The following is a 25,907-nucleotide window of genomic DNA, read 5'->3' on the forward strand; positions in this document are numbered from 1 at the left end:
ATACTCAATGGTGTGCTCTAAATTAGCTAGAACCACTCAGGAAAGAGACCTGGGAGACACTACAGACAGTTCTGTGGAAACGCCAGTTCAGTACTTGGGGAGGGCCAGAGGCAAACAGAATGTGAAAGAAGGCACCGAGATCAAAGCAGAAGCAGCACTGTGCTGCTGAACAGGCAGGTTCCCCCCACGACACGAATCCTGCATGCCATTCTTGCCTTGCCATTTCACAAAGAGGGGATTATAACGGGAAAGGTACAGGAATGCGTGGTTCAGAGATCCATAATGGTTTACACGGTAGGAGAAACTAAATAGACTGGAAACTTGCAGCTTAGAAAATAAATGAACTAGTAAGATAGAAAACTACATTTGATGTAAAGAACATATGGAATTATTCTTCACTTTTTATCTTAAAATGAGAATTATCAGTCAAGGAAATGAATAGGCTCCAAACTTAAACATAAGAAATAATTTTTCGTGCAAGAAAGAAATGATTTAAGGGATTTAGGAGTTTAGGATGCCGTGGAAACAAAAAGGATGTGTAGGTTCAAAACAGATTAAACAAACTCATGGTATCTATTAAATCATTTGGATTTAGCTTTCCGAGGAGTCCCCAGAATAGTGGTTGTTAAAAGATGGAAGAACGTATACAGGAAATACTCACTCTTAGTCCGGTGTCTCCCTTTCCCTATTCCTTGCATTAAAAAGTTACCTTGCCCTAGGCAAAAACTAAGTGAATTTCAGCCATACTTAAAATTACTCAAATAACATGCAAAATTATTTCTGTCTGAAACTTCCCTAAACTCATTTCAAAACTAGCAAGTCTTTTCTATTCCTTCATTATTTTTTTTTTTTTCTGATTTTGGAAATAAAATTGAATGAAATGTTTTGGTTTTCCACCAAAATCTTCAAGATGCTGTACATCTTGAGGCTGGGATGAAATTTAAAATTGTATTTCATCTTTTTTCCTTTGAAAAGTAATTGAGAATAACTTTCAAGTACCTCAGAACAACAAAGCAGCCCAATGGTTAGGCAACCCATCTGGAGTACGGAGCACTGGAGACAGCACAGCATGGAGGGCTATGAAGAGCTTCTCAAATAGGAAAGACAGTGGAATGCAGACAGGCACTGCTAACCTGTTCACTTGACACCATGGTTTCAGCCTCAGGCTCCCAGATCCCAAATGACAGTATTATCCAACCCAACAGCTTAGCTCTTCCAGTGTGAGTTATCAGATTAACGTCTCCTGTTAGAACTGTTTCACTTTGTATAAATTACTATTAGCTTTAACTGGGACTTAAAATTTAATTTCCCATGGTCCTAAGTACGTGCTTTAGCTGTTCAAATATAAATGGTCCTTCTCTCTACTACAAGCTATAGTTAATGTAAAAAAACCCAACACATTACTTCTTTGTAGGTTTTTCATAAGTAAGCTACAGCCTTGATCCTGCACAATGATTATGAGGGAGGTTTTCTACATTCTCACAGATGCCTACTCCCACTAGGTTATAGCTATACAAAACTTCAAAGAAATTATCAGTTCTATGTAAAGGAGAGAATCATGAACACAGATTGGGTGGCAGAGCATAGAAAGAGAAATAAGAGTTTTCATGTTATTACTTTTATCCTTTGAAACTCAGATCAGACAATATTTTTGTGACTACATCTGCAATCATGCACTTAAAAAACAAAAATCAAGAAAGAAAAACAAATTAAAAAATCAGGAACACCTCTGCATGGTGTCTTCTTATAAAAAAAAAAAGCACTGCTTAGAAGTCCAAATAACCTGTTTTTCCCCTTTCAGAATTTCCCCTCTTTCCCCGCTTGGTTTTCTTGCAAGCAGCCAACTTTCAAAGGAAAACCAGAGTAAATTAACAACTTAACACTCCATTGTACTGTATCTGAATAGTAGAAAAGCAAATGCCAAAGACAGCCTTTTCAAAACTAAATTCAGGTGTAAAGGTTAAAGTAGCCAACAGGGAAGGAAAAAGCTGTAAAATTATACAGAGTGGTTTGCTGAATCAGTAGACACCTTGCAGGAATGCTGTTCCACTGAAAATTGTGAATTATCACCTCAGTTCCCTACTGTTTACATTTCAAAAGGAAGGATGGAACATACTATGCAGTACTTACCAAAAACTTGAAGGAATGTCTGTTTTCTATCATTTCCTGCTTTGTTTTTAGCATTACAGGTATAAGGACCTGCATCAATATTTTTTATATCTCTTATTGTTAGTTCTGTATTGCTTCCTCTCAGCATATATTTTTCATTTTCTTCAATAAGTTTACCATTCCTAAAAAAATAAGAACAATGTATAAATCAACCAGTAGGTTCCAAACTCTGAAACAATGTGCTATGGAAGCATCAATATGTTGAAAATAATCTTTGAGGGAAGAGACTGCTATTATGCTAGCCTCAAAAATGCATTAACTCATGTGGCATAAATTGGCAGTATGTATAGAAGGGAGTCGATTTTAGCATGACAAAAATTGTTCTGCAGGATCACAGTGTTTCTTCATAAGAATGTGCACATTCTAGACACAAGCAAAGCATTCTGAATGGCATTTTGATGTTCAAGACCCCAGCTTCACAATTTTATTGTCAGGTTCTAAAACACATACATATTAAAAATACTACAGTATCTTTATTCTTAAATGTACAATATTGACTTAATGTTAGAAAAATGCTTGTGACATTGTGACAGCCGAAATGTGTGTAACATACGGCTTACACTCAAGGAAAGATAGAAGGAAATCAGTTAGACAAATACATACTTGTATGTGAGAAACATTTAAAAGTGTGTTTTCTAACTGTAACTGTTGCAGTTCACTTTAGTAACAAGGTACGAACTCATAAAAAATATTTTAAATTACATACACGTAGAGCCTATTGGCACATAAAGAACCCTTCCAAATTATTTCCTCTCAGTTGTTGTTGGCTAGCCACAACTTAGTAAGCAGGCATGTCTCCAGATGTTAGAAGGAGTTCTGACCAGATGGTACAGAAATAATGAAACCTGTGAACAATTCTGAGGGCTGATCGAGGCTTGACCGGTCCATCTGAGCACCCTGGCATACACATAGTTATCAAAACAGCTTCTTTTTCAAGAGTGCAATTTTAACTTTTTTTATTTCTTCTCATTCTGCCTAGTTTGCTGTAGGCTTCTTTTGATCTTATTTCTGCTGAATCATCAACAGCCCCTTCTCATAAGCACCTACATAAAAATTGATTTTTATAAGCATTGATAATCCTGCTGACAATGCCAACTTCTTGAAAATAAACTATTTGTAAAATGAAACCAACACGCATTACTGAAATATTCTATTCTATTCCATTCAATATGCCTAGTTTAGGACATCTAGTTTTATTTCAAGATCTGAGCAACGATAATTTTCACTTTCTTCTCCCATAATGCTGGTAACTACATATCTTTCATGTTTTCTAAAATAATATTTTCCCTAAAAGTGAGAATACCACTTCTTTCTTGGGAACATTAATATCTGTTAATAGGGTTCCCCTGGCATCTATATAGCTTGCATTTTAGTAACATTTTTGTAAATAACTCTAGTCCACTTAGCTGTCCACTTCAAGATATTATTGTGATACTTGTTCATCTCCTTTCCAAAGCAAATCATAGAAATTGTTTTGCAGAACAGAAAAGGTCTAATTTTCCACATAGGTGGTTTCACAAAAAAAATCTAGTGATTTCTCTTAGGAGACAAAAGTCTATATTCAAGGTCAGAAGTAGTTTCCAAATGCCTATTATCATAAACATCACCTGTGTCTACGACAATTTCTAAGCAGAAATGAGATTATGAGCATTTCCCTGGACTCTCTTGTGAACAGGAGAGATTCAGATTGATGCTGATATTGGAGAACAGGAAAACATGAAAAACACATTAAAAGCGGATTATTTCTTTTGTCAGATAATTCTAAGTCCTGTCATTAAAGACAGGGGGATTGATCCAGCTAAACTTCAGTAGTGTAAATTATCTCCACAGATGTAAACAATCATCATGTTTTCAGTATGCCTATTCACATGAGTAAAGATTTCCAGTTCATGACCTGTACTTTTGGATTTTTATCTTTCAGTCTTGGCTAATTTAATTCTATTAGTGTATTGCTTCTCTGAAGGTTATGCTTTACACTAATGTAATATCAGCTTCAACAAAGATATCAGTTAAGTGGTGAAAGAATTAGATTCTCTTGGTCCATGAAATATCAACAAAGTATATATGCATACTAAATAGAGCAGCAACTAAACCTTGCTGACCTTTCTTCTTGACTAGGTATTTCAAACTGACTATTTTGTAAGTGAACTAAAGCATTTTTTTGAGAAAGATTGACACATTAGTTCAGATGCCTCCATTTTAAATTGACAAAATCTTAAACATTGTCAGCACCTGGAAATGAAAAGAGTCGACGTAGATTTACCACATTAGCTACTGTCTTAAAGAGTTTAAAGCTTGAAACTACTGTTTTCTCCAGCATCTCGCTTACAGTCAACGCAGAGGGATGTATAAGCCACCTCAACAGTACTGTCATTTGATTTTAAAAATACAGCCATTTTTCATGCCCTAGCTGAAGCTGACCTCTTAAATCAGTTCATTGGAAAATGAAAAGGAAATAAGAGAAAAGAAAATCAAGATAATTTCTTTTTTTAATTGACTAAAATATCAGTGGATTGTAAGGAAGGTAAGACTACACAAGGATAGATCCAAATTATGCAAGCCTTGCTAAAGAAACTTCAACAGAGTGAATAAGAGAATAATTGGTGTCAGAGCCCATTTTAAAAGGCAATAGACATGAGAACACTGAACTATGTACTATGTATAAAACAGGTCCTTAATCTTGATGAACGATCTCAACAGGTATGGATATACTTTCTATACCATATAACAAAAATCCTCCAGCAGAATGGAGTAGATATCATTCCCATCCTTTTTATCAGCGCTTTTCTTCAGCTTTCCAGAACACTCAGTATACTTTTGAATGTTTTACAAGGAAACATTATTCTCTGTTGTAATAGTTTGCATCTCTCTAGACTTTTTTCCTTAGCATAACTATGTATTCAGAAAACAGACTTCCATTCAGTCACTTTACTACACATGCCCATTTTACAAATGGTTAATCTGAGGCAAATTAAATAAAATGACTGAACTCACATAGATAAACAATACAGTTGGGAATAAAACTGAATACATGATTCCCATAACTTGCTGTAACCAAAGGTTATAATCCTTCCACAATCAGCATTAACACTTAATCATATTCACGAAGTAATTCCACTTGTTTATTAAAAAAGAAACACTTACATAAAAGTGACGTTAATATCAACTTACATTCAACATCAAAGAGTACACTAAACAGGATGAAATTGGGAATATGACACCTTGGCCATTAATTCTGATAAACAGATTCAATTCGGTTCTCAATGGATGACAAGCATATTAATATTAGATAAATCAGTTTTGACAGACTTTCTTACCACTGTCAATGCTTTCTAGATTTTTCTCAAAATCAAGAAGGATTATGTTGATCTAGTTTTCCTACGCTCAGTCTAATTTCTAAAGAAAAAGCATCTGAAATATTCTAGAAAACTAAGGTCTTTATCTTGACACATCTGCGAGATAAGTCCAAGGACAAGGGAAAAATACCAGCTGATTCTGAACCCTTTTAATTGTCTACCTATATGTGAGTAAAAAGGACCTGAACAGTTCAGGACAGAGATTTCAGAAATTTGATGCAGAAATTTAGTACTGGAATACAATTTAGAATCAAGTTTGCTTCCTTTAGAAAAAATAATTTAGCTCCTCCCATCTTTTTTCTCCCTGTTTGCATATCAATAATAATATCCTGTGACAGAGACCAGGGACCTTTTCCACCTACTACTTTACAACCTCTCACTGTCAGCAAATAAAAAAGCAAGAATATGTTCTACTGCCAAGAATTTATAGCCTAATAAGACAAAATAAAGAGAGGAATGAAAGGGAAAAAAAAAAAAAACCCACAACAGGGAAGGGAGGCACATAACCTAATATTCTTCACTATGAGATAGTTCCTGAAACAGGAACAGAACAGAAGCTTCTGCATTTGAAATTCAGTATCCAGTACACAAGCCTGTGAAGCTTTTGTAAAATCTTCACAAAAGATATTTAATGAATGGTTTAAAAAAGTCAGTTGCCTCAGGGGCTGGCAAACCAAAGGAAAATCCTTCAGCAGGCTCTGATCAGTAGACATAGAGATAAGCGTCCCTCCAAGACAGGCAGCCTGTGTACACACTGTCATATTCATAAAATATTGAAAATACCCACAACTGTAAACAGAAATATCCACAAACTATGGAAATTTATGCATTCTTTCTTAAACAATATAAAACATTAATGTTGGTTGTCTTACAACAAGGCCATTTAGGATACCAGATTTCAGACAACTCTTGAAGAGTTTTGGCCAAGAATTTTGGCCAGGTAAGACAGACGTTGTAAAAAATTACTTCAAAGACATCAAATAATCAGAATATTCAACCTTAGTTTGAATTCAGTATCAGTTCTTTAATTTGGGCTCTGCATATTTTGTTTTTCTTTTTCCTCCTCTTCACGAAATTTTGATTTCTAAGCCACATTAAGGAATTAACTTTGCATTCTTTTTATTTACATCTCCTGATATTCAAATTGCACAAGGAAAAAATTTAAAACATGCACTTATAGCATGTTAAGATAAAGGTGTCAAAGGAAGCTAACATTTAAAATTAATCTAACATTGTTCAAAGATTCCAAGGGAGATTAAGAATTGATAGAAATCCCTTCTATGTCCATTTTGAAAATGCAGTGACCTTTTAATTCACCTGAAATAATATAAGTAGATGCAAATTATTCAGGTCTAAACCAGAAATATGCACTGGTATGAGGTATCTGAGATACTTTATATCCCAGGACTGATGTATATCTTCGTTAAAATTGAAAGAATATAGAGTGTATGGATATTTAAATTTTTACAAATGTTATATGGTAAGTGTTCCCAAACGACATAGCTTACTATGTTCATGTCATTGATATCACCAAAAAACACACATGAACTTTAACAGCATTTCCATTTTCAAAACATATTACATTTTAAAAATTACATAAAATACCCTTGAAACTTATTCAATGAAACATTCCCATATCCTAGGGGTGTCTAAAGCCATACCTCCTTCTGAATCTCATTGAAATGGAGAGTTAGGGTTAGAATCTATTTTTACAGATGGGGAAAATGTTATCTTTGTTATCAGTGTTGCTGACCTGTATTGGATATTTATTTAGTGCATAACTGCATATGTTTTCACCTGATGCATTCATGTGCAAAAGTTGCTGTGAGATTTTTGCTCGTATTATTTTTGAGATATGGATTAATTGCTTCAGCTTTATTTGTTTCCGCTCAAATATGAAGAAATCATGTCAATATGGTATTTTAGTTACTTTTTACATTTATCTCACTTGCTGGTAACCTGAGTGCAATTGAATTTGTGTGAGTTCATTCACTTACTAATGCTGAATCTAGCTTCAGAAGTTAGAACAGAAGTGGACAGCAAATGCTCTTAAAATTCAGTAAAGAAATTAAGGTTGCACAGCTTAATGGACTGTGATAGAAAATTGTGACACATTAAAACAATATGCTCTGATGTGCAGACCTCAGCTGAACTTACCTATACCAACTGATTTCAGGTGGAGGTGATCCAGTGGCTCTGCAGAACAAAGTTATTGCCTCTCCTCGATCTGCAGTGGCATTAAAGGATTTCTGTAGCAGAGTAATTGCAGGGGGAACTGAAAAATAAAACAATATGTCCTATTAATGGAAAAATAAATTATTTTATATGTTTCTGAAGAAATTTAAAGCACAGGATAGGACCCTTGGCTAATTTTGGAATTTATGGTTACACTTAGGGATCAAGTTACAATATTAATCACTTTTACTAGTATTTCTTTACTTTTCTTAAACACGAGATTTTTAATATTATCAGGATATTTATAACCTTTTTTTTGCACTAGAATAAATTTTTAAGTCTTTTTCAGCAGTTCTTCAATTTTCTTACAGAACATTTTAAAGTGACTGAAGTTATACCTATCATGTATAAGACACAATAGAGTTATGATGGGCACTAATTTAACTATCTCAAAGGAAAATGTATCTCTAGTCTTCTTTCTCTTTCATTCAATTATAAAGCTGACATACAACTATGTATTGATGTCAGACTGTGCTTTTAAAACAGGTGTCAGTATGTAGTAGTCTTGATTATGCATATTTAATTCTTTTTACTGAACTTCTGCATATTTCCTGGGCAGGAGTATCACCAGCTTCAAAAGGTGAAATGTGACAGAAACCAATGGATACAATCTATTTCTGGAAATCATATTTCCAAAAATTGTAATTCTGTTCTGAGAGTGACAAATTTTGTCTGTTCTTGATAGGATGAAGTTATTACTAAAATTGTAACAGTTCACAGAGAACCTCTATCCAACAGAAAAGATAGCAATAATATTTAAGACAGAACAACTCACAGGCTGATATTTAATATCTCTGTTCATATGGTAATTTTAAGACAGCTGTCCTAAATCTGTTTCCATTAGCTATCAAGCAAATAAACAAATAAAAACAATCCCAGCAGATTGGAAGGAAGAGGATATGTGGAAAACAAGGAATGTCAGGGAAAGTGAGAGGAAAGGTAAAAGAAGATTAGAGATTCACAAAATACAGGTCTCTGCTAGCAAGAACATCCTGTCATCAGAGTGACTCAGAGTTATCCTTTTTAGCTTTAACTTTCACTAGAGAAAAGGAGAAACAGGCAACCCCAATGAATTTGCTTTTGGCTTCCCATTGCACTTCCACAAGTTTTTCTCACAAACTGCTGAGAATCAACTTCTGTTACTTTGCACCAAATATTTCAGCTTTAGTATTCTACTTCAGAAGCCTTTTCAGCTTCTGAACCTGAAATACATCAAATTATTAAAAAATAATGTACCAGAATTATCAATGATCAGTAAGTAAATGATGCTATGTACTTTTCACACTTTTTTATGGTGTACTGAAATCTGTGTTTCACAGATCACTTCTTGCCTATCTGAAATTGCATGGGCCATTACTCAGTGTACAAAACTCTTCTGTTGTGCAACAGCAATTTATCCATCTTCCATGAAAAAATGTCACTTAGTGTTTAATACATTTTAGCCATTTTGCAGTGCATTCTAATGTCTAGATCTGAAAATATACTCAGTAACATGAGGGGATGAAACAATTCTTTGCCAGAAGTAGCAGGTTCTTCACTGCTCATAACTAAGAACTACAGGACTATGACTTGGTTCAGCACATTACTTAAGTGCTTCAATCTTCCAAGAGATACTGCAATGACAATGAAATGAAATATTATTTTTTCTTTTCAAAAGTCAAATTTTATTTTTCTCATCATTCTTTCTGGGAAGAGATAAGTTTATCTTTGGTTCTGTTCTTGTATGTACGTAGGATGGAACTAAAGTGTGAACCTAAGAGGAAAAGCCAAATTAAGCTATACTGGCAAGTCTCTCACATTTCACACTTAAACCAAAGTGGTAAAATCTGGTCACATTTAAGTGAAAACAACTCTTTTTCATTTAAATCAGTGAGATCAGGATGTCTATCCCATTTATGGAACTTCCCAGACAGCAAAAAAACCTTAAAGAAATAAATCCAATAAGCCCATTGGGGGGGGCGAAGAGAGAGAAAAGAACAAAAAAAAGACGTTTTTGTTTTCAGAAGGACTTGAATTCTTTTGTTCTATTTTATGTTAACCTTTTTTTTTACAAAAATCTGCCATTTAGACCTCATTGTAAATATGGGTGGAGAAGAAATGCTATAAAAATTTCAGTATTGCAAGTAGAAAAAGATACTTAAACGCTAGAATTCAAAGAGATAATCCAGCTCAAATATATTTCCATTTATCACCCATTATACCCCCCCAAAGATTTCCATATATTAGAAACTACATTTTATATATCAAACTTTGTTCCAAGATTTTAACTATTTTTGAGTAAATTTGCATTCTGTTCATATGTAATCTTGAAACCATTTAAAAAAAAAAAAAAACAAAACACTATAATGAACAGCCAGCTAAAACTAAAGAGATTTTCTAACGTATATTTACTTATGCTGCTTTCACACTCTTTTATGTTAAGTCTGTTTCACATATCACTTCTTTCCTGTCTGAAATTGCCTGGGCTACAGATTGGCTATCAAAATACCATGTCCCCAGAACGATGAACTTCTAAATTCATGGACCAATAATCCAGGCAAATAGATTTTAATGCTTCCTCTGCAAATTTACTCAGTTTTCTTCTTTTCCATAAGTTAGTAGAGAGAGCATTTGCATTTCCAGGCCTTCACCATCAAACTCTTCAGCACAGAATCCTGGTCTTGCAACACTAAACAGAACACTGAATATCACTTTCGAAATAGTTTCTTTTACAGCTTTTAGTTTTTAAAACTATGTGCATGTGACTTGACTCATAACTGCTGCTATGATCAGTTAGTTTAGACACTGGTATAGAAGAGTACACACTCTACTATGGTCTGACGCAATTGTTATCCATTTCATCTCTACTTCCTGTTATTTATGTCTCTCCCAGTTGTGAATTAGCCAACGTTATGTCAACCAGCTTAGCATCCAGATGGACTAGAGAATGTAAGAAATATTTTCAAGACACACACCATTGTCTTCTCTAATTCCTTCTCTTCAAAATGAAATACAGCTCTACAACATTATCTTTATGTGTAGTTATAAGTGCCCACTATTTTCCCCCAAATTCTAGACTATTTTAAATTTATATTGTGATTACAAAATAAAAATTTTCCTTTTTAATGTAAGAAATTTATAAGAAATTAATTCTATTTAGTACTCCACTAAAAAAAACCCACGAACTTTGCTTAAAGTCACCTAATTTCCATTTCTTAGGAAGTCATTGTTACTAAGGAAAATAATACCATCCAGGTATGTCATGGATGCACTTGACCCCCCTTAACCAAACCAGCAGCAGTTTGGTACAGGCTCCAAAGGAGGTAACGGCCTGAGCCGCAGCCGGGCCAAGAACTCCTCTAGGAAACCCATGAAGGAGCAGAGCGACCCAGTGAAAGTTGTGGGTACAAGGAGTCTCGTGCATACCTCTCCCATTGTATGCAATTTGTCTATGAGCCAGCCACTTTATCCCATAAATATGACAGCCCAAGTGAGCCTTCTTTGAGCTCTCCCTGCTAGGCAGTGTGGCTGCATGGTGGTGACCTCCAGCAACGAGATCTTTTACCAATGACAGATTGTTGGGTTAGCCCAACTTGAGTTCTCCCTGGATGGTAACTGGACTGCCTGGCATGGCAACTCTCCCCTTGAGCAGGGACGCCTATCAATGTTAAGAGATACTTCACAAATAAGTAAGTTTTAAATAGAACGAATCACTTAAAGTGGTAATGTTGTGTGATTTAGTATGCTGTTTGCTTAGCTTTACTTAGTTAGCATGAGTAGCTGAATTTGCTGAAGCCTTGGGCTGCAAGCTGTAAACTTTCATTTAGATTTACTGAATGTGTACCTACTTAGTCAAAACAGGGGCCTCCAGAGCCAGCGTAAATCAGAAGAGAAGGAGGCTTCCAGGCTACAACCATCAACAGCACCTGCAACTTGACAAGATAATGAACGGCCTGTCTGGAGACAGTGAAGGAATCCAATAAGGAGTCAGAAGGTGTCAGGCCAGAATCACTCTTGGACCAAAGGGTGCGTCGAAGACGCTTGAAGAGAGTGTGAAGAATGCATGAGGGGCGGGTGAATAGTCTGTAAGAGTATCATTGCCCAGGGATTTCTTTGTTCAGGTCCTTCCTTTTCCTCTTCTTCCTCTCCTTCTCCTCCCCACCCTCCCTTTCTGGGGGCATCCAGCTGGAGCTGATCCTGCTGCTGTACCACTCTATTAAATTATTTATTTTTATAAGACTTGATGCCTGAGAGTCTGTTTTGGGAAACCTAGGGCTCAAACTTTGGAGTGAACTAACACCGGATGACTGGATGGATTGGTAAGTGATTAATAGCATGCTAAACTCTGAAATCCTAACTAAGTGATAAAAAGGATTGATTGTGCACATATAATCTTTTAGACATACACCGTTGACCAAGTCTGGGACTAAGTCTGGATCCAGCCGCACCTAGACTCCTCTCTGAGAAGGAGTTTAGAAAGCAAGGGGGTCCATTCTGAACCTCATGACTCAACGGGAGGTTTTCCTTACCCTTTGAATCTCTTAGATATAAACTGTTGACCAGGTTTGAGACTAAGTTTGGATCTAGCCACACCTAAGCTCCATTAGGAGTTTAGAAAGCAAGAGGGTCCATTCTGAACCTCATGACTCAATGGGAGGGTCTCCCTTACCTTTTTGCATCTCCGATCTCTGTGCAAATCATTCTGAATCGATTCTAACTCGATTTTCCTTTGTATGTTTCTCCCATGTAGTAGGTAATAGAGTGAACCTTGCCATTGAACTCTGTTAAGTCGCACTTTTACAGATTCTTTATGGATCCTAAAATCACTCATCCGTGACAGGTATCTAAGTTTAAAAGTTCAGTTCATTTCCACTTAGTCAACATCACCTGCACATGCTGCTTCATCAACTGTGAAACTTTCTTCTACTTACTTAGGTACCTAAATATGGGTACAGCTACCTAACTTCAGGCAAAGAAAGAATGAACTTTTGCAACATGTTCTTAAATCATTTGGGGAGTGGCTTTTCATCATTTTATTTTGGTGGCTGCAAGGTCTAATCCTTCGTTTTATAGTAATAGTTCTAGTGGTGATTCATTTTTCTTGCCTCCACACACCACAAGATACCATTCTATAGGCAAGTGCCATCCGCATGGGAAGAGATAACTCATTTAAGACCAAAATGGCCCAAGAGGGAACTTACCTCTTGTTCTTAAATATGAGAATCACCGGTTTAATCCTAGGTTTAATTTTCTCCTCCTCTTGAGAGGATTTGATCCCATATCATCTACCTCTGAGAGACTGGTCTTCATCAGTTTGCTGTAAGGTTGGGGTGCTCTCAACCTCTCAAAATGTTTTTCCACTCTCTCTGTCCTCCCTTTTTAGTTGGACAGAGAGGCAAAGAAACAGTACCGAATAAAGTACACGTTCACAGAAGAGGTGATCTTAGTTCAAATCTTTGTCCTGAATCAGAGGATGTATGGGTCACCTGCACCATGGATAATACTCTAACTAGAGGGCAATGAGTAAAAGGATAGCTAACAGTTTCTTTTTAAATTAAATCTTTGTCATTATTCTTGCAAAAGGGAATCCGGGATTTCACACAGTTCTAACACAGCTTACATTTTTGAGTGAAGTATGTATAAGCATTGGAACAAATCATATTTGCAGAAATATAAACATTATCAACTCTTGCTATATAATAAAGAAGACATTTAGAAAGCAACATACTCATATACTGTTTGCAGTAGAGAAACATCGTACATGGAGAATTCTGCTACTCTCAAAATAAATCAGCAAAGCTACAACAATATCAGCCCCTATATTCCTCCTGAAAACGTATTTCCGCTGTAAACCCTAAATACATATGTAAGAGCAAGGATTAATATTACTTATTTAATTATTAATCTCATCATTCTCTATATTTGCTGCTCCCTACAAACTCCCACAAAAACTTAAAATTTTTAAACTGTAAAATTATGGGTTACATGGTGTGCCAGCTCTCCTAAAGGATTCCTATTTCTATGTTCTTTAGCCACAGTTTATCCAGCTTTGGAGACCTTGTATGCTTCTTACTATGTGTTTGCCTAGATCTTACATCTTTCTGTAGATTCCGCGGGCGCTACTGCAATATAAGTAAATAAACAGTAAAGTTCTAAATTTGAATAGTTTCTACATCCAAATACTGTCACAATAACTTTTTTCTTTTTACACCAATCTTTGATTGTCCTCCAAAGTAAGTATTATTGCTTATTTTTTGGAAAAGGAGACATGGTGGAAATACAGCCATGTAGCTTTTAGTGGCCTACAGATTGCTCCATTTTTTTCTTTTTTTTTTTCCTTTTCTTTTCGGAATCTAATTCATTCATAGGTTTTTCCTTTTCACCAGAGAGCAGTACAATTTTTCTTTCTTTCTGATTTTTCATATTACTCTAAAAGCCATTTGGGCCAAGTTTAACACATTCAGCTTTATGTAGGAAAACCTATTTATTCCTATAAATGAAGCAGAAAATAGGTCTTAATTGATACCACTATACATGAGCAACCACATCAGAATCGCTCAGTTGGCAACTCCTTCTCCTCCCAACACTGTGAACTGAAGTCTAGAGGTAAGTGAGTGTTAGCATTCTTGTCTAGAGTCATAATAAACGTATGAAGAACCAAATTTGTGAATATAATCCACCAATAAATGATGTGAAGTCAGACCATAGTTTGCAATCTGACGTTTTAGGTTAAATACAGGCGCCCTCTCAGCTCAACTGCATATAAATACCAGATAGAAATGAAAGATGTTCAGAATGTAGGTTCATATCCATGTACATAAATAGCAGCAGAAGAAAATCTCATTCAGCATTTTAAATGCTATTAGATGCACTGTTGGAACTGTACATAACTAGGAGTTGAAGTAATCCAGCACCACAATGCACAGAGAGGAGGGCAATTTGTTGGGGGTGGGGGCTTCACAGTGCATAGGGCATGTACTGTTATATTCTATCAGAATATGTAGGATAATCACCCATTTGCTTGCCACTGTCTGTATACTATCTACAACAATCTAAAGAATTCTGCTTCAAAGATTGCTGCTAGACTATATGGATTAAATAGTACCTGTGCCAGAACCTGCTCTTCTCCTGAAATTAACTGAGAATTCAACTTACATAACGACTTCTGTAAACTGGGATTTGCCGAGAAGGACCAGTCAAGAACAAAGCATTTAAAACTCAGAACCTAATAGGCACGATCAAAGTAGTTTCACTGAAAAACTGACATTAAACAGAATGCATAGATAAAAAATGCCCTTTATTAACTGTGTCCTTTCCGGACAATATATGAAGAGATATTTATTTTTCAACAGGTCAACCGTGAATTCAAGAAAGAGGTTGAGCTAAATGCTCCATCTTGTCTTAATCCATTCATATTTCTTCTTAGAGGTTTATTATAATCTAATAAAATGTATAATGCCACTTTTCAGATAACTCGTTATATATTTTACTCCTCATAAAAATAAAATGTTAAAAAACTGTAAGTAATACTGTTAATCTTAATAAAATGTATCTGTGACTTCTGGGACAGTTAATAAAATATGTTAATGCAGTAAAGGTGAATAACTGAAAAATCAAGTGTGTTTTTTTAACAGTAAATGACAAAACACTGAAAAATACAGGGTTAGCTGAACTACTATATATTATAATCTGAAACTCAAGTCTTGCAGTGATTGTCAATGTTCTGTGAATGATTAAAAACAATAATCCAGGTTTTCCATATTTATATACTCTGATATTATGAAATGCAATGAATTCTATTTACACAGTATATAGTAGATTTTTTAAAAAATATTAAGCAATTACATTTATAGGAAAACAATACTAAACAGACATGACAACTATATTAACCAGTTTAATCAGGATTTTTTAGAAGCCAATATATTTTAAAATAGGCTATGATAATCAAGTAAAGCAAGAAGCCAATTGAACGACTTTTACTCCTTACCATTCACAATAATAATTATGTCCCGAAAGTCAATTTCTCCTCTGGCTTCCACTCTTCCTTCACATCGGTATACTCCTTCATCACTTTTATTGATGTTAAGAATTTGGAGATTATTGTTTGCTAATACTGCAAATCGATCTAGAAAGGCAAGTAAGAGATTAAGTGGTGTTAGTAAATGAAGACAACATGAGGAACGCTAACTTAAATGAGTAATATTTATGTACTTTCTCTGCACAATCAGAATGCTCATTGACAAAACATTTGTCAATTTAAAAGTAAAATCTCAGCTGAGAAATTTGTTTTTTTCCCACTCCAAAATACATTGCCATTTCCTAAAATTCAATCTGGATTTTCCATCCATAACTTCCTACTTACTCTGAGGAGTCATCAAATGCAAGTTAAATTTATAAATTATTGCAAAATGAGTGGAATATTCATGAACACCTACATAGAATATTAGATTTAAAGAGATGGAAAAAAGATAAATAGAGCAATTTATAACAAAACAAGTAAGAAAATCCTTCTCCCCTCTCTATCTCGATTAACCAACTATCTTTGTGCCCGTTTGACGGCACTATGCTTAATCATTTCTCAGCTTGCTTGCTCTCCTTCCCTCCTCCTGTTCCTTTGCTCGTTCACTATTACGCAGTCAATGATGTATCTCACCATAGTCTAACACTTCATAGAAATGGGTATGAAGACATAATCCAACAAACCACTCTACCTTCTGCATAGTCCAGCATAAACTGAAATTCAATAGACTTCTTGAGTAGCTTAAATTCATTGAAAAAATCAGATTCTGAACAAGTGTGCATACACTTTCCTGCACATGCAACAGCAAAATTATAATCCGCAAGAGTAAACTGAATCTCAATTTAGTTTTTCTCTCCTTTCTGTCTGCACTAGCGTATTGGTTTTACATGGCAAGAAGTTGGCAGCAGGAGGGCTGCAGGGCAGCCTCTGTGAGGACAGGCCAGGGCTGCCCTGTGCCAGACGCAGCTGGTTCCAGTGAGCTCCAGCAGACCCACCGCAAGGCACAGCTGAGCCCCTCAGCCAAGGTGGTGTCACCTCTGGGAAAGCGTGTATAAGAAAGGGGAAAAAACGCTGTGTAGCAACTGTGAGAGAGAGGAATGAGAAAAATATGAGAGAAACAGCCCTGCAAGCACCAAGATGAGAGAAGGCAGAAGGAGAGGAGGTGCTCCAGGCACCAGAGCAGAGATACCCCTGCAGCCCCAGGAGAGAGCATGGTGGAGCAGATACCCACACTGCAGTCCATGGAAGACCCCATGCTGGAGCAAGTTTATCCTGAACAACTGCAGCCCACGGGAAGGACCCACGCTGGAGCTGTTATGGACTGATCACAACCCCATTCCCCATCTCCCTGCACTGCTTGGGGTGGGGGAGGTAGAGGAGTTGGCACTGAAAGAGTGAAGTTGAGCCTGGGAAAAACGAGGGGAGAGGTGTTGCTTTAATTTTGTCTTTGTGTTTCACCATCCAACTCTATTTAACTGGCAATAAATTAAATTAATTTTCCCCAGTTCAAATCTGTTTTGCCTGTGCTGGTAATTGGTGAGTGATTTCCCTGTCTTTATCTCGACCCACGAGCTTTTTCATCTAATTTTCTCCCCATCCTGTTGAGGAGGGTAAGTGAGAGAGTGGCTGGGTGGGTGTCTGGAAGCTGGCCAAGGTCAACCCACCATAACTAGTCAATATTAATGGACTCTCCTAAGGAGAATTGCTTCCTGCAGTTCACTGTATGTGGTTTTTGAAGAACCTGCATACTTGTTATTCAGCTGTCTTTCTCGTTCTGTTTGAACCAGTGTCATCCTTTCAGTATTGGAGGATGATGAGATTTACTAGCTTTCAGTTTTAACTAGCAACCAAGTGTCATTTTTCACTTTGCTTTCCTTTTTGATTCTGCTAGATTTTTAAAGCATGCTAGATTTCCCACAACACAACACTGATATTCCAAAACAGTGATAAACAACACTTGGTAGAAAAGCTTTTATGTAGTTATACAGCTAAGAGTCTATTCATAGAACATATGTTCATACATATTTACAAATAAAACAGCTTTTTATTTGTGTGAGTTCTGTTTCATTACCAAGAACTCTATCAGAAAATGAAGACAGAAATGAAAAAAGAAAATTTAATTATGCTTCACCTGATAGAGGTTTACAGGACATCAATGTCCTCAACATATTTACACTAATTATGTCTAGTTTATTAAAGTCATGCTTGAACATTAATGCCATTTCACACACCGCCACATACAAATTATATCATCTTTTTCTTCCCTGTTCCTACACAGTTCCCAGAGAGCTGTGCTTCAAAATGTTTTGAAAAGGTGAGATCTAGCCCCTTTTTAAGCATTGGTAACCTTTTGGTTTTTTTTGGTTAACATAAATATTTAATGTGTGAGATGAATGAGAGGACTGGAGATCACCTTTATTTCTTCAAAATGCTGAAAAAATGAGGGTTCATTTAGTAACAGGAAACAAAAACCATAGGTGTTGGCTGAATATCTTTTCAACCTTCATTGAAGAATAATATAATGGATACAGAAGGAGATATTCTCCTGAGTAAACTAGGTATAACAGAACAAAAACATTTTGGGTCTTTTTCCACCACTAATACTGTCTACATACAGACAAAATTAATACACATCGTATTAGAAGGAAACTTAAAAAATGGAATGTGAATTGAATGTGTGACTTTCTTTAGAAATCATTGCTCTCCAAGTTTTATCCTTTGGTAGGCTTGTGAAAGAATAGTTCATGTCACTGTAAAAATGCTACCAAATATTCAATGATACTATTCTCATTCAGCAGGAATCAATTGTGCATAGACCAGCTGGGTCAACAAATGCACTGAAATCTTGACAGGCAGAGGCTAGATCTTGATGGACTCACATGTACTATGGAACACTCAGGAGGTTCAGAGCAATAGAATAAACTAGTAATACAACATGACACATAGAGATGGTGCGCACACAGATAAAGTTAACTGTCCCATGGATATCCTAATAAAAATTGTGTCCTATACTAAATGGATTACAGCTGGTGGATGTGGACAGTGACTGGGGACTACACTCCTCCAGCTCATCACTCTATTTTCTGGACTCAACTCACTCAACCTCATAGGCCTAATTTCGAAGAACAGTCACGCCACCTTCCCCTTCAGTCAAATCAGATGTTAAGTGGTATGGATGGCAAGAGGAATTGCCTATGTCTTTTCAGTGCCTCATAATCAGAGCTTGAGGAATTTTTGGCTTATGGTTTGCAAATTTTACTGTGTTCTAGGGTATGTACTAGGCTATGACCCACAACGTCTCACAAAAAGGTTAGGCACAGCTGTTCATTCTAAGACTAGAACATGACTAAAGACCTGTTGAAGAAAAAATCAAAACTTTTGGCAAAAGCTGAAGATCAAGACTCCTATTAAATATATCCCTCATACAACCAAACCAGTCATTCTCTACAGGAGGTACTGTAATTTCTTCTTCTAGACCAAACATAAACACAGCATGTTAACCATCTTAAAGCTAACACTCACCTTTGCACAGAGCAATGGCACCACTTCTGCCACTACTGTAATTAGAACTGTGCAAACTACTGACTTGAGGTGGGAAACCTAGCTCTCAGAGACTATGCTACACTGAGGAAGCAGCAGAACTGGATTGCCGCAGCCTACTCAATATGATCTAGAGGGTAAGTCTGGCTCATTTGAAGTCTGTCTTATCTAGTCTTTCAGAATGAGAGAGAATGCTTTTTTATGGACCACATCAATCATAAGATAACATGCCGTTCCCTAGAATTGTAACTAGATGGATTTTCAAAAAGTAAATTCTAATAGTTTTCCAGAACCTTTTATCATATATGAATTGTGGTCTTGAAGAGAATCATCTTACATACTAAAAATAGCTATGCAGGGAAAAAAAACCCTAACAGAATTACATAATTGAGAATATAAAACAATAAAATATATCAAAGCATACAGGAAACGTGAAGGATGCACCAGTCCCCAATATTTTCTATCCAGTTGTATACAAGACACAATTTTCTACATGCATTATAGTTACGTACCACGCCTATGCTAAGCTTTTTCTTTCCCCAGCAACTGCTCCACATTTGTTTATGATTTCATAAGAGACCAAATATAACTTTTCATTTTCATTTTGAAATAAAAATAATATTTAATTTCTAAAGAATAAGAATTTTAAGTGCATACAATACAACCTTGAGTTTTAGTACATGCAGAGATAAAGACTGATGAGAAGGTGGATAAGCTGGTTCATCAACAATGTTAGTTCAATTTCCAGAAAACGTGGAAAGTCCTGTTTTCCATAAAGGCAAAGACGACTATTGAGACAGCACTGAAAAAATGGTTCACAGTTTTTGAGGGGGTAAATCAAACAAATTCTATATGCCTAATTAATTGTCTCTCTACAAGCTTAGAACTTGCATGTGGGGAAGGTGAGATTCATCTTCACCTAACTTTATCAGTCTAGCTGTTAGGGAACCTAGCCTAAGCCGATCACCTATATCCCCAGTTACTTGTAACTCAGAAAGTAACTTAAACTCATATGAGTAAACTCTCACAATAGTGCAAAAAACCTATCCACCTGGAATAGTCTGAGCTACTGTGCAAGTATACCAAAGTCAATGCAGTGTTTGGTCAGTGTCATAGCTTTGTGTGCACAGTGAAGTTTATCTGTGTATGTTTTAAAAATGTGTTCAACTCCTACGTACATGGGAGCCCAGGAAGAGTTCCTGCGAAGGAGCTCCCAGCAATCTTTTGGGCATTTGGACCCTCATGTTACATCTAGACAGAATTCCCAACTGGAAAAAATGATACATGAAGGAAAACATTGCATATGGATTCTCTATAGACCACAGAACCTGGTTCAATTCTGCTTATGCTGATGGGCTAATCAAAATCCATCCTCCACTATAATGTGATTAGTCTTCTTTTACAGTATTATTTTAATATTAATTAGAATGTATAACTTAAAGAGTTACCAAAATACTAACTGTCAGCAATAGTTGTGACTTCCTCATTCCGGTACAACCAGCTGACAATGGGAGCAGGTGAACTAGTAACACGGCAAACAACTTCTGCATCTTCTCCTTGCCTGAACTCTTGTGGAGATATTATGTCTCGGAAAGTGAGCTTCTCTGAAAAGGAAGAAAACAGAATATAGTAAGTGTCTTCCAGTTCACTTAGCATTAAAATTATATGTGACACCAAATCAGATAAAGATGACTATTAAGCCTTCTCATTGTGATAATACAGAATTATTTCCATAATATAATTTTCCCAGATAAGACTCAAATGGTCCTGGACACATGACTTCCACTCTGTCTGTAGAAATGATTTTACAATCATTTTGCATTATGAAAATCTTTCTTTTCTATAAACTGAACATTTTTTTAAATACATTTTTCATTGTTTTCAATGTTCCAGAGCCCAGTTTTGAAACTCTAGTTTTTTAGAGGCTTATATATTCAGTTTAATAGTCTATTTACTCTCTTGTGTGTTTTATTCCTCATGATCTTACTATTGAATTAAAACCTGATGTTTTTATTCCTTCAAAACTTCCATCAAACCCACCAAAAATTATTTGGAAAAGTCTTATTAAAAAGGTGGAACTTTAGCCTCACTGACTGTGAAAAACATCAGCTGAGTAAAACAAAATCTTAAAAGCCAGTGGGAAACTATATTGAAAAACTTAATATTATTAAGTCATAAGAATTTGTAGCATTTTTTTGAGAAAATAACAAGATTTTTTTTGGCCTGATGAGGCTTTTAATTTTTCCAACCCCAAATAACCAAACTTGATATTTACTTTTATTAGTGGGTTGAATAAGTTCAGTATTATTAGAATTTGGTGTTAGACGTCCAAGATGGCATTAATTCATGATCTCATACAAGATCTAATGCAGAAACCAGTTGCCTAACAAAAAATTCTGGAAGAATTTCTTGCACACAGAATAAACAAACTGACGTATGTTCTCTAGGATCAAAGACTGCCAATTACATTTCAGAGGACACTTTGGAGAACATAAGTCAGGGATGCAACTCCACCTCCACCTTTTTCTATTGATACGAGTGCAGGCTCAAATAATGCACACAGTTCCCACAGCAGAGGGAGCACACTTTTGTTATATAAGTCTCTTACATACTTTTACAAAGTATTTGTATGAAATGTTTTAAGTATTTGACCATATGTAAGTCACAAGAAAAACTCTCACAGACATCAGTGAGTACTGAACAAGACCCTAGGAGTACAGTGTATCCTGCTTTTTCCTTACAATACATCACAAATACGAATAATGAAACTTTTTTATGTCAGTTCCCACAAACCTTCACATTTCTTGTATAGGTCTTCAGGTTTATCTAACCTCAGAATTATTAACATTACCACATGCAAACACTTCAAAAGATTTCAACCTTGCTCAGCAGTCTGCTAATGGAGTGACTGGCAGTTTTAAGCATACAAATGAATTCCACAAAACTTGAAATCCTTTGAACTGCCTGCTTTCAAGCCATCATGCAATCACTTGTAACTGCTATCACCACTTTAATGGTTGTTTTATCAACAGATTGTTTTTTTAAATTGTATGTCTTTTGTTATCCAAGTTATCTGTACCTTTCAGAAGCAGTGCTTTATGATTCTACTCTGTATTTTCTGTCTCATTGCAATGACTTAGTGCTCAGTCCATCCACAAACAATTTTTTTATGAATGTTAAAAAACTATTCTCCAATGAAATTAGAGAATAACTCAGCTGAAAGGCTGCTGGCGTATGTCCTACCCTTTCACCAGCAAAGACCTTGCCTTATATCTTCATGTGTACTTGTTTAATGTATTGCTTTTAGGCATTTTTGATTGATCTAAAAAATATAGTACAATGTAAAGTTATTTAACTAAATTGAAAAAAAAAAAAAAAACCAAAACAAACCAACCCCTCTCAGAGAATCTCTTACCACAACAGAATGTATTTACTTTTCAAACATACTCCTCAATTAGTTGTTTGCATTTGAAATGCATTTTGGTTGATTATCACATTAAGCTTCAATGGTTTATGGCAAAATTCCATTGGAAGGCCAAGAATAGGAAAAGACTGACATAAAAATAACTAATTCAGTCTAAACTCCACTTTTTTAATAACATATATTGCACTTCCTGCACATTTACTTATGCACATATTTGTAATAGGTTGTAGATACATTTTTAATAAGAATTAGGTTGACGTAACTTTTTCTCATATTTCCTCTTTTCCGTGAGGGGCATACAGTGCACCCTCGTAAGATGGCATTGTAAGATACAAAGGAAAAATGATCTACAATGTTACAAAGTGGCCATCCATTTCCTTTAAGTCTTCATCTATTAACTGAAGTGTAGGATATGCAATTATTTGGAAGATAAGGTTCAGAGCCTGGGAAGATATTTTGATAGGCTTTACTTTCTCAATAGCAGTGGCTTTTAAAACATAGTCTTTCATTTGTTAATTGGTAATATTTTACTTACGATAGATTTCCAAAACAACAGTAGCTTCTTGAGTTTGTCCTTTAGCGTCTGTTGCTTGACACCGATATATACCAGCATCTTCTACATCTGCATTATAAATGGTTAGACGTGATCGAACACCTTCTTTCTGAACAACCACTCTTTGACTAGAAACAATCTTCTCTCCTTGTGGATTGTACCAATCTATGTTGTCAGGCTCACCAATGGCTACAAACAAAACCAAAAAACAATCCAACATTAGAAGTTCAGGTAGACATTATACAACACATATGCCTACCCAATGCACAATGTCTGTGCAATGTCAGAGAATTGCTATATTATGAGAGCTGTGAGAAAGCCTGTAGAAAGACAAGCAAGGCAAAACTGCAGGCAGATGTATGATTGTTGAGACAGGATAACTAGTAGCTCAAGGATTCAAGAGGGAAAAAAATAAACACAGAAAAGTATGAAGTCTTAAAGGAAAGAAAGAGGCTGTTCAGCAGTCACTGGATCAACAGGTCAAGTCATCAGTCAGTTGCATTGTCAGTGTAGTCAGGCGATGTGTCATTGCCAATGGAAGACGGCAACTCAGCAACATCAAGGATCCACATCAGGCAGCTGCAAATGCAAACTCTTCTCCTCCTGACTGATATCTGCCTCACCAGCAAAGACTCTTTGAGTGTCTCATTAGATTGGAGAGGATACTAAAGCTCAGCCTAGTAGCTTATTTAACTCCTTAATTTAGACAAGTGAAAATATTTTAACTAAGGAAGCATCCTAACGGATACAAATTACCTGTACTGATATGGACAATTCAAACTGAGTGATTCAGAGTCTGAAATGAATAGTTTCTAGACTGGAAACATGAAGCCAGTGAAGATCTACTATTTATCACAATTCTCACAAGTCAATGTGAATATACAAAAATATGCTAATTTAAGTTAATATTGTGAATCAATTAATTCAGTTTCAAATTATGTAAGGTTCAAAATCTAACAAAAAATAAATACCTACAAGTAAAGTGAATACATACCTGTGCATGTGAAGAACTTGGATTCACCCACACTGAGCTCAACTTTGCTAAGTGAAATTGTAACTTGAAGCAGAGCTGAAAAATATAAAGTAGGTTGTGAATACATTTGGGCATTTATCAGTTTGAATTTTGTATTTTCAGGTTTTGTATTTTCTTGTTCTATACTATAGAACCTGTTCAACAAATCTGAAAAGTTTCAGCTACGGATTGTATCTTTTGAACTGGAGTATATATAGAGGTGGAGAAAACAATCAAAATAAAGAAAAGATGTTACATGAAGAATAACAGCCTCACACTCTAAAACTGAGGACAAAATTAAAGAAAAAAAGAAAAAGGGATAGAAATACACACGAACATAAAACCAAAAGCTCAATGAGAATAAGGTAACTGGGAACACTCAGCATAGACTGATGAAGGGTAAATCATGCCTGACCAACCCCACTGCCTTCTAGGATAAAATGATTAGTTTTGTGAATGAGGGAAGAACAGTGGGTGGCAATTACCTTGACTTTATCAAGTAAATTAAATACCTATGGGGAATTCATCAAGAAGATGGAGCCAGGTTCTTCACAGTGGTGTATGGCAGATAGACGAAAGACAAGTTGAAACAAGAGAGGTTCAGGCTGAGCATAAGGAAAAACTTTTTCATGATGTGGACAGTCAGACAGTGGAGCAGACTGCCCAGAAAGATTATGCAATCTCAGTTCTTTCAGTTTTCAAGAGCTCACTGGATAAAGCCTTGAACAATCTGGTCTGTCTCTGTAACTGATCCTGCGTTGAGCAGGAGATTGAACTAGAGACCTTAAGTCCCTTTCACCTTGAACTATCTTATGGTCCCACGACGCTATGAATAACCTACCCAACACAGCAAGTATTATTGGTGAAGGGCTTATTTATGCAAAATAACTATGTACTCTTCAATAATCTCAATTCCAGCGTTATCATCATCCTAAGTAGCTATAGCTCTTTAACATCCATTATCTTACAAAACTGGACAATAAACGTTCATGAACCAATAACAAGGATAAAGTCAGTCATGTTAATTTCAAGCTCTAATCAAGACAGAAAAAGTCAAACAGACAAAAAAAGGACTCTTTTTTAGAGAAGAAAATAATCTAAATTTTCATTTAGTATTATACACAGTAGAGAACTGGGATGTATCTGAAGTTTAAAAAAAATAGTTTCAAGAATCCAGGGTTTTCAGTCTTGAAATATAATAATTATGGTCTTTTCTGTGTATGTGGAAATATTTCACCTTTTTGAAAACTGCAACACAAACTACAGTGTATACTGAATGTCCCAAGCTCACTAGCTTCCTTTTGTATAATTGATACGGAAGTCCAACAGGACAAACATCTCTAGAGGTGGGGAGTATTACACTCCAAACTAACTTTTTGGTGTGAGGAACTTTACCCATGAATATGTTAGAACTTTAAAACCTGCTAAAAACCACAATTATTTGGTTCTGTTGATAGTAAAAATTAAAGAAAAGATGAGCACAGAAAAAATCATTACCTAAGTATTATTCCATACATATTAATGTGACAATTATTACAATTAAGAGAAAAGTGTCATGAAACAGATTTGCTATTAACTGATGTACTTTCATGTAATCAGCCCGGATAAGCAAGAATCAG

At 35.7% G+C, this 25,907-nt stretch overlaps 1 protein-coding gene across 2 annotated transcripts in view; it reads right to left on the minus strand.

The window, feature by feature from the left end:
• Positions 1-25,907, minus strand: part of NCAM2 (neural cell adhesion molecule 2) — a 308,501-nt gene that overhangs the window by 116,857 nt on the left and 165,737 nt on the right. For both annotated transcript variants that reach the window (XM_050894562.1, XM_050894569.1), the window contains exons 2-7: positions 24,271-24,345; positions 23,259-23,465; positions 20,760-20,903; positions 15,727-15,864; positions 7,683-7,800; positions 2,131-2,291 (exon numbers count right to left, since the gene is read on the minus strand). In XM_050894562.1, the coding sequence (XP_050750519.1) occupies positions 2,131-2,291; positions 7,683-7,800; positions 15,727-15,864; positions 20,760-20,903; positions 23,259-23,465; positions 24,271-24,345 (843 nt within the window). The remainder of the gene's footprint in view (positions 1-2,130; positions 2,292-7,682; positions 7,801-15,726; positions 15,865-20,759; positions 20,904-23,258; positions 23,466-24,270; positions 24,346-25,907) is intronic.

Source organism: Gymnogyps californianus, chromosome 1 (assembly GCF_018139145.2).
Source record: "Gymnogyps californianus isolate 813 chromosome 1, ASM1813914v2, whole genome shotgun sequence".
In the NCBI taxonomy this organism is placed as follows: domain Eukaryota; kingdom Metazoa; phylum Chordata; class Aves; order Accipitriformes; family Cathartidae; genus Gymnogyps; species Gymnogyps californianus.